This window comes from Sinohyriopsis cumingii, chromosome 17 (assembly GCF_028554795.1).
Source record: "Sinohyriopsis cumingii isolate HCF-2022 chromosome 17, ASM2855479v2, whole genome shotgun sequence".
NCBI classification, from domain to species: Eukaryota; Metazoa; Mollusca; class Bivalvia; order Unionida; family Unionidae; genus Sinohyriopsis; species Sinohyriopsis cumingii.
In genome coordinates, this window is record NC_142977.1 from 11,008,759 (window position 1) to 11,018,855 (window position 10,097).

Sequence of the window (10,097 nt, forward strand, 5' to 3'; positions counted from 1 at the left end):
AAAATAGGGGGACACCTCCAACTAATTATAAGCATATAGCAGAACGGAGTCATGGAGTGCCAACAAAATCGTTGAGGTATTTATACACAGATGATGCCGCAATACATCGTCTATGCGCTGGAAATATTCGAAAGCACTTCGCATGTGCGGCATAGGATGAATGTGTGTGAGTGTGTGATTTATATTTTTAGCATAGCTTTAACAATTTTCAGTCATATCGCTACTATGTCTGCAGTGCGACATTTTCCAGTGATGTCTAGCGCTGGGGCATCATGCCGCAGACATGCTGCATGATGTCCCACTCAGTCACATTATTCTGACACCAGGCCGACCAGTCCTAACATAACCTCTTAATGCTGAGCACCAATCGAGGCAGCGGTTAGTACCATTTTTGTAAGCCTTTGGTATGACTCGGCCGGGATCGAACCCACGAACTCCCGCATCCGAAGCGAACGCTCTAACCACTAGGCCACCGGAGCGGTCGCATAGGATGAACTAAACTCACTATTTCGAAATCTTTGTACAATATACATAAATCACCCTCGGGTATCGTTGTACACAAAAAACGAAACCCGAGTACAGGTATTTAATAAATACAAGGATTTATACAATTCCGTGAAAGGCATATCAGAAAATAAGGTGTCCTGAATGATATTAACCTTATATGAACTAGCAAAGTTTATTGTCTAATTGTTATGGCATTTGGTAAAAACTATCACTTATCCCACTTACATAATAATACAAGATTAGAACATTTGCTGCCAAGAAATGTGGTTTCATTGTACTATGTTACCATATTCAAATTTATTATGTCATTAAAAGTTATGTTATGTTAAGCTGTACATTTTTTGAATATACCTTTTCATATCTAAAACATACTATAATTACTGTTTCGATTTTATAATAGGAAACGTACGTACCCGGACGTGAGCGTGGATTGATCGATGCTCTTTTCAAGCTCCAATCGCAAGAAAAGAGTGTTGGAGATACACAGTGGCTGACAGACTTCCAAATCAAGGCTTTCATCCAGGATATTATAGCTGCTGGTATTTCTCATATGTTTGGCCATTTTAGTTCAACTTTTTTTCACACGAGACGAATCCATTTGAAAAGGAAAACTTGTCTGTTTGTGCCAGTAGGGTGCGATGACCTATTTTAAATGCAGAAATACGTGCCACTACATCCAGACACGGAGGGGTAATCCCATTTGAAATATAAAATGATCCCCTGTTCATGCATTACCAACAAACGTTGAATGGTAAAAAGAACCCACGTACTGTGTTACAATCAGGGTATATGACTTAACACACACACACACACACACACACACACACACACACACATATATATATATATATATATATATATATATATATATATATATATATATATATATATATATATATATATATAAAATGGAATTATGTAGTGTTTGTGTTTACGTGTATTTGGAATTAAATGTTTGTATCGTTTTTGATAGGTGCTTCGTAAGTGAATTATTTATTAATATTTTTTATAAAATTGAATGATATGTTATGGGTTTTTTATGTGGTGGCTTCTAAATTTATTTAGCTAGTTACTGGGTCTTTTGGTTTTGTGGGGATAGTAATTATATTTTGTTCCTAAGTCCTGCTGAGTCTATGAATTTATTTATATTTTATATGCTGATTGTTTATTTTTATTAGAGTCCCTAAATAACTCTGGGTATGTGTGTGGTGATCCAATCTCTTTTTGGTTTTTGATAAATATTTTCCGAGCGGGTTGGTATTTTGGGCATATATTGAATACGTGGTGTAGATCTTCGGTGGTGTGGCAGTTAAAGCAGTTAATGGTTGCTGGTTTGGGTCCAGTAAACCTTCCAAAACTGCTTGCTAGTTTAGTTTATCAAGTTATTATTCTGTTTATGGTTTTCTGTTCTAAATAGGTACCCTTAGGTAGCTGTATGTTCCTATCTACGGTTTTTGGGGTTTCATGGTGCTTTTTACCTTTTGTGGAGGAGTTCCAAAAATCTTGCCATGTTTGGTCTATATATGTTTGTGCGAAGCTTGGTGCTTCTGTAGAGCTATAGGTAAGCTTGATAGAGCTTTGATCTCCTAGTTTGCTTTGTGCAACTTTGTCTGCTGTTTCGTTGCCAGAGATTCCAATGTGCGACTGTATCCACATGAGCTCGACTAATTGATGTGCTGTGGTGATATCGTCGATTAATTGGCATGCTCTGTCGAGCAATTATGTAGTGTTTGTGTTTACGTGTATTTGGAATGAAATGCACTTGGGTTTTCTTTTTGCGTACAGCGTTACCCGATAATTTGCTATTTATAGTTGTATCGTACATTATTTCGATGTAATGAGTACGGTTAAATCCATGCTGAAGCTTCATATTACGAAAAGCCTTGCCAGTAAGCGGTCCATTTTACACGCAATATATCCAGCTCTAGTGGTAAGCGAATTGTAAAATTGTCTTTTCCTATCTGTAGATATGTTTCTTTCGTGGTTCACACATTTATTGTGTACGTTTGAAAGTACCGAACTATGACATGCAATTTTAGAGTTTTTATTGTCTGTTTTCAGGATTACTAGTGAATAACTAAACAGAAAATTTTGTATCCACATTAATGATGCCTGTAGTAAGGGACAAGAGAGTTCTTTAAGATTCTACCTGTCAGATGCAGATTCAAATACAAACCTGATCATTGTGACAATCTTGTACATTAATCCCTATGAAATAATTCCAAGTAAGCGCATGCGTAACTTGTGCCATTTCATTTTACCGTGTCGCGTTTACTACACGGCTTTAGGCATGGTATTTCAGCTGTTTCGGGCAGCCATCGTTTGACTGAGCAAAGACAATGTGTCTGAGTAAACCCAATCTATGTTGGGCAGAGTAACAGCTGTAGAGCTGATAATGTTGTGCGTATTTGTTGCTGATGTGTCGGAAATGTGCTGTCTATTGTGAAAGTCATTGTTTAACTGTCCGTATTGGGTGTGCATGTGTTAGGGCAGCCAACGTTTGACTGAGCGGAGACGATGTGTTGGCCACTCTACCTAGTCTGCAGAGCTGTTCATGTAATGGACAGCCGTTGTTTCAATGTCTGTGTTAGATATGTGTCTGTGTGTTTGTTGGGTAGCTGTATAACAAACTGTTGGGGCTGTCTGTGTTGTCAGCTGTGGAACTGTGTTAGAGGTGTTGTCTTAGTTGTGGTGCTGGTTTGCAGGTTGAGTAGTGGTTCTGTGTGACTTGTTATGTACCTGGTGTGATGTTGTCGGTGGTGACGTTGTCTCGAAGTTGGAAAGTGGTTATCTCGTGTTGATGGACCCAAGCTCCCGACCCACAGGGTACGAAAGAGTCCTAGAGATCCTTTGGCAGGCAGGGAGGGGCCGACCATTCCTGGTGGCTCCTTGGACATAATAGATATCTCTAGACATTCATATTAATCATTCTTATGTAATCTTGATTCACATTCATCAGTTTGTAAATAAATGTAGACGGTTCTAATAAGAGAATGTACACCTTTTCAGGACTACTTACAACCAGAAATGGTCTCCTGTGCATTATACTTGTTCTGCTGCATCATCACGAGTGTGTAGACAGGATATATCAAGAAATCGTCGAAGTTGTTGGATTAGAAAGATATCCAAGCCTTAAGGATAGACCTGCCATGCCGTACGCAGAGGCAGTAATACTAGAAGCACTGCGCTACGTCACACATGCACCGCTAGGTATCCCTCACGGGTATGTTCCTTTCTTTTCTGAAGCTACTTTGGCTCAAAAGTAATGGTGTCTGACTAAAAGAATGGGGATTCAAATCCTCACCAGGTCAGGCAAGAGTTTTTGTCCTGGTATGCCTTTAGGCAAGACTTGTTACTCCAGTTACCTTGCACGATATGACCTTTCACGTGTTTATGTGCCGTTAAACTAATAAAGGGTTAGGAATGGGCCTAGTTGCAAGATAGTAAGGATATTGAATCGTATCTAGTTGCTATTAACGTATCTCCCTCCTTTTGATGTATATACCTAGTTCACAGCAGCTTCATACAATATCCTTTTGTATTTACTGCCCGCCATAGGTCAACAGTATTGATGACTCGTAAGTGAGCGATTTTCTTGAATTTGAAATGCAATATTATTTCATGCTTTACTGTAGTGAAGTTAAGAAACGTAAAAATTGCTTTAAGCACAGACATTATTTCTTCACTGAACCTAAAACAAAAGGCACATAAATTTTATTATTATCCCTAATACATTTTACTGAATACTGAATGAAGTCTTTCACGTTGCATGTTGCCAGAATTCATCCATAGTTAATCGCTGGATTGTATTGTTACACGAACGCCTTTTGTGCTGGATTTTGGCTTATGGATTTAAGTGTTAAATAAAGTTAGTATTATTACTAGTATTAGTAATAACCTTATGCGTCTATTTGCAAGTATTTGTTAGTACATGTATCTTCTATTCATTTTTAGTTATCATCTGTGTAACAATACGTATGCGTGTGTGTGTTATGTGTGTTTGTGAGACAGAGAGAACGCGAGAATTGATGAAGGTCATGCATTTAAGTGAAGACTGCAATGATTCAGTATCTTATGAGTCATCCAAAACCTTGCTTAAGCCAGTCATTGCTCAAACCGCAATATTATATTGAGTATAAACATGTTCATTTGTTTTCCTGAGAAATCTAGGGAAGAGGAAGGTTCTCCAGAAATCCTAGTCAGAGATGTTCTTTATTTAGTTTCTATGGAATTTTCGGCAAAATAAACAATTGTTAGTTTCTAATTGCCGCGGATTACCTCAATGACAAAATTTAGCGATATTTTCATCAACTACACAGCAATGTGTTTGCAATTACCATGCATCTTCGCCAGCTAACTTACGTTGGCGTAATTTGATTTAGTTAGATTTGGCAATGATGATGAAAACAGTAATGCAACTTGAATGTTGAAAACAGTAATGTAACTTGAACAATAAAAACAGTAATGCAACTTGAATGTTGAAAACAGTAATGTAACTTGAATAATGAAAACAGTAATGCAACTTGAATAATGAAAACAGTAATGCAACTTGAATAAGAAAAACAGTAATGCAACTTGAATAATGAAAACAGTAATGCAACTTGAATAATAAAAACAGTAATGCAACTTGAATAATAAAAACAGTAATGCAACTTGAATAATAAAAACAGTAATGCAACTTGAATGTTGAAAACAGTAATGCAACTTGAATGTTGAAAACAGTAATGTAACTTGAACAATAAAAACAGTAATGCAACTTGAATGTTGAAAACAGTAATGTAACTTGAATAATGAAAACAGTAATGCAACTTGAATAATGAAAACAGTAATGCAACTTGAATAAGAAAAACAGTAATGCAACTTGAATAATGAAAACAGTAATGCAACTTGAATAATAAAAACAGTAATGCAACTTGAATAATAAAAACAGTAATGCAACTTGAATAATAAAAACAGTAATGCAACTTGAATGTTGAAAACAGTAATGCAACTTGAATAATAAAAACAGTAATGCAACTTGAATAATAAAAACAGTAATGCAACTTGAATAATAAAAACAGTAATGCAACTTGAATAATGAAAACAGTAATGCAACTTGAATAATGAAAACAGTAATGCAACTTGAATAATAAAAACAGTAATGCAACTTGAATAATGAAAACAGTAATGCAACTTGAACAATAAAAACAGTAATGCAACTTGAATAATGAAAACAGTAATGCAACTTGAATGTTGAAAACAGTAATGTAACTTGAACAATAAAAACAGTAATGTAACTTCAATAATGAAAACAGTAATGCAACTTGAATAATGAAAACAGTAATACAACTTGAATAATAAAAACAGTAATGCAACTTGAATAATGAAAACAGTAATGCAACTTGAATAATGAAAACAGTAATGCAACTTGAATGTTGAAAACAGTAATGTAACTTGAATGTTGAAAACAGTAATGTAACTTCAATAATGAAAACAGTAATGCAACTTGAATAGTGAAAACAGTAATGCAACTTGAATAATAAAAACAGTAATGCAACTTGAATAATGAAAACAGTAATGCAACTTGAATGTTGAAAACAGTAATGTAACTTGAATGTTGAAAACAGTAATGTAACTTGAATAATGAAAACAGTAATGCAACTTGAATAATGAAAACAGTAATGCAACTTGAATAATAAAAACAGTAATGCAACTTGAATAATGAAAACAGTAATGCAACTTGAATAATGAAAACAGTAATGCAACTTGAACGTTGAAAACAGTAATGTAACTTGAATAATGAAAAGAGTAGCAATTGTATCGTCTAGATAAGTAAATACAAGATCGATGGGATCTAAGTATGAATGGTGTCATGCGCTGTAAACGTTTAAAACATTTATTTCCTTTACTTTCTTAGTGCAATGGAAGATGTGGAGTTCGAAGGATATACTATACCCAAAGGATCCAAAGTAAGACTTTCAAAGCGATATCACTGTCAATGTGTTATAATTTTAGTAGATGTAATCAAAATGTAAAGAAACCCTGACAAACCTTTTAGAATAAACCACAATGCGCAGACCTACCAGTCCAATTCTCACAAAATTATGTAATTTTATGTATCTCGATACAAAGCAAGGAAAGAGATACAATCATACAATACATGGTCGGCTGAGGGACGAACAAAGAAAATAACATATCAAATAAGCAGAGACTTGAGTAAATGTCGAAGCTAAGGTATAATATATACGCAATCGACAGTTTATTCTATTTACTACATTTGCAAAAATGTGAGCGCAATTGACAATGTGTCAGGTGAAAACCAGTCTGCTGTTTTCCTACACAGGATGTTGGCACATTTCTCTTAGTGGGTGCTGCATTTGTGACGTGTTATGTTTATCTAAATTTCCTAACTCGTTTTGTCTAATTAATTTTTTTATTCATGGCTGTAAATTAAGTGGTTTTTTTTTCAGTTGAAATGGTGTAGGTGTAGAATTTTGTTGGAGTGGAATAGCAATTATTTTACTGTTCATTGGAAATAGAAAGTTCTCGTTGCTTGGAATATGTGAATTATTCAAAGAAGTTCTGGACAACGCCATTTTGACAACGTCGGAGCAGTACTTATTCGGTTCTTAAGTTTACAAGGAACTTTTTCATTCTCTCCGATTTCAATATATCTTTTCCAGGATCATTTTAGATTCACGTTATAATAATGTATGTTCCGCTCACATTTTCGTTTATAACATTGACAAATGAATTGTTTGCTACCTTTTACAAAACTTGTTGGCTGTGTCTTTCTGTTACGTAGTTTATGACTATGTCTCAACTCTAATTTTGAAAATTAATACGAGTTGCTTTTTGCTCATATTCGTTTTCATACATGGTTCAGCATATTAGTTTCCGACCATGACCTCCAACGAATTCTTGGACTTTATCACACTGGGGATGAACTGATTATTAAAATGGGCTTCATGCTTTTTTTTAGTAATGATTTATATATTTCATCACCTGGGTGCACGTTTAATATTTATTTCAAGTGTGGTAATTCGCTAACTATTCATGTGACTCTAATTGTCATTCAGGGAAAACGACAGGCGTTGGGCTTTGATGAATTTATTTCATGTTTTAAATGACGAAAACGAAATGGAAAAATATTCTTGTATTAGTATTAATCGTAAGAAAGAAGAAAAATATGGATAAAAACAATTTAATCAAAGCAACAGTAAATTAGTTCAGGAATTATATTATACTTGCAATGTGTTGTTTCGGCATTTATGTTGGTATAAATTGTCGATTGCCGAAACGCAATGCTTACATCCAAGTGTTATATGCAAACTGTGATTTGGCAACTGATTTTTTATACCGTCATTAATGCAGGAAATGACAATTCATTCCTGATTATAATGTTAACTAATCGAAACAGAATATATGTTTATTTAAACAAAGATTTTCTTTTAAAGTTAATCCTCAACATATGGACAGTTCATCACGATGCAGCAATATGGGGTGACCCGTGGACATTCAGACCTGAACGTTTCCTAGACGATAACGGTAAACTTCTGCCGGCAGAGCACACACTGAGACAATCGTAAGTGTAAATTGATATTTAGTGACGCATCCATATAAAGGATTCTGTTTAAGAAATCATATATAAACCCCCTTGCTATATTGCATTTTCATTTTAAGTCTATACGCAAATAGTTCCTGACCATTATTATGTATGCAAAGAAAATATCTCTCTCTGATCTCTATTCAACGAACACCGGTCCCGTATTGACAACTTTTACTTTAATGCCACGATTATTCTTATAGATAGATTACACTCGAAAAGGAAGACTTAATTAGTGAATTTATAAGTTTATACAGCTTAAATAAATTAGAATTCAGAATACATTTGCTGAGACCTGAGCGCATTTACAAGTAAGTAATAAATGTTTTAGAGTGACATATGCGTGTCTGTAAAAATGTTGTTCGTACCCGGGTATAACTTTGTAGCGCGTCACAAAAACCAGCAAATGGGATCCATCATATCACTAGCTGAAGTGTCTTTTTTATTTAGTCCGAATATCCATGCTTTCGCCCACGAGTCTTATCTCTCCTACGGTATTTTACAGGACCGGTTAATACATCTCTTTCTACATATTATCATACCAACAAACCTACTTATATAGCAATATACATAGCTGTCATAATCTATGTTCGTATATATTTATGTATTTCATGTACGTCTCTTTATACAATGTTTATGAAACGAACGAATGGCGGGAAACACCTTTTTGTGCTTATGAGCTGTGATGGAAATTTTTACAAAAGAGATTGTCGTTAAGTTTCATGCTCTTTACCGCGCTGGTGGCCTAGTGGTTAGAGCGTCCGCCTCGGATGCGGGAGGTCACGGGAGTTCGAACCCTGGCCGAGTCGTACCAAAGACTTACAAAAATGGTACTAACAGCTGCCTCGCTTGGCGCTCAGCTTTAAGAGGTTAGAGGTCGTTCTGATGTCAGAATAATGTGATTGGGTGGGAGATCATGATAAACGTCTGCGACATGATGCACCTGTGCCAAATATCACTATAAGCTACCGCACTGCAGACATCGTAGCGATATGACTGAAAAATCGATAAAGCTACGTTAAAAAATCCAAATCACACAACCAACACACAAACACACACAGAACACATGTGGTATTTACTGGCATTTGTGACATTTTCCAGTCCCTAAAGCAATTCTGTAAATAAATTCTACTGTATGTGCATCGTCCTTGCTATTTCTTTATGTTCAAATGGGGATTGTTTTATGTTTGAAATTTAGACTTGTCAGCTTTGGATCAGGAAAGAGGGTTTGTGTCGGCGAAAACCTGGCTAAGTCTCGGATCTTTCTCTACCTGACAACACTTATACAGAAGTTTGACTTTCTTCTGCCAAAGGTAGGCACCCTACCTTCAGATGACGCTCGGACGTTTCTTCCTGGAGCGATTCTGCGACCACAGGATTACAAGATGCGATTAAGAGTCAGATGAATTTACTGCTTGTCTTTAAAATTGTTTTGTGATTTAGAAGAATAAACGCTTCGCATAAAAAACCGTCAGATTTATTTCTGTTCTGCTTAACATATATATAGGGACATAACTTTTAAGTTAAAGTATTAAGATTGAAATTATTCTAAATTGTATTAAAAGTACGTTTTCATTAATTTATATTGAAAGTAATTTTCCACTAAAATATATTGGGATAAAATTTATATATTTGTGTAATATAACTGCATGCTTTTTTATAGAGATCGCGCTTTACGAGCAGGTGCAGAAACCCATACAATACATTTTGCTCGTAACTAAATATCAGCAATTGTCAGCACAAAATACATTTCGCTCGTATCTAAATATCAACAATTGTCAGCACAAAATACATTACGCTCATATCTAAATGTCATCAATTTAGATTTGGGGGGAAGCTGCTGAACATACAAATTATTATATCAATATTGGATACGTTACGCAGATGGTTCACACGATAGCCTGGGAAAAATTCAAAGGTCGTGTTCTCACTGGACCGAGCGAACACAAAAGCTGTATAAATAGCGAAGCAGGCTTACGAAGAGTTAGTTTGTTCCTAGAGTCAG

The 10,097-nt window shown here is 35.4% G+C and overlaps 1 protein-coding gene across 1 annotated transcript in view; it reads left to right on the top strand.

The window, feature by feature from the left end:
* Positions 1 to 9,513, top strand: part of LOC149777738 (steroid 17-alpha-hydroxylase/17,20 lyase-like) — a 32,151-nt gene extending 22,638 nt beyond the window's left edge. The window contains exons 4-8 of the mRNA XM_089938785.1: positions 908 to 1,046; positions 3,517 to 3,730; positions 6,404 to 6,455; positions 7,944 to 8,071; positions 9,291 to 9,513. Coding sequence (XP_089794911.1) covers positions 908 to 1,046; positions 3,517 to 3,730; positions 6,404 to 6,455; positions 7,944 to 8,071; positions 9,291 to 9,498 — 741 coding nt within the window. The 3' untranslated portion in view covers positions 9,499 to 9,513. The remainder of the gene's footprint in view (positions 1 to 907; positions 1,047 to 3,516; positions 3,731 to 6,403; positions 6,456 to 7,943; positions 8,072 to 9,290) is intronic.
* Positions 9,514 to 10,097: the final 584 nt, after the last annotated feature.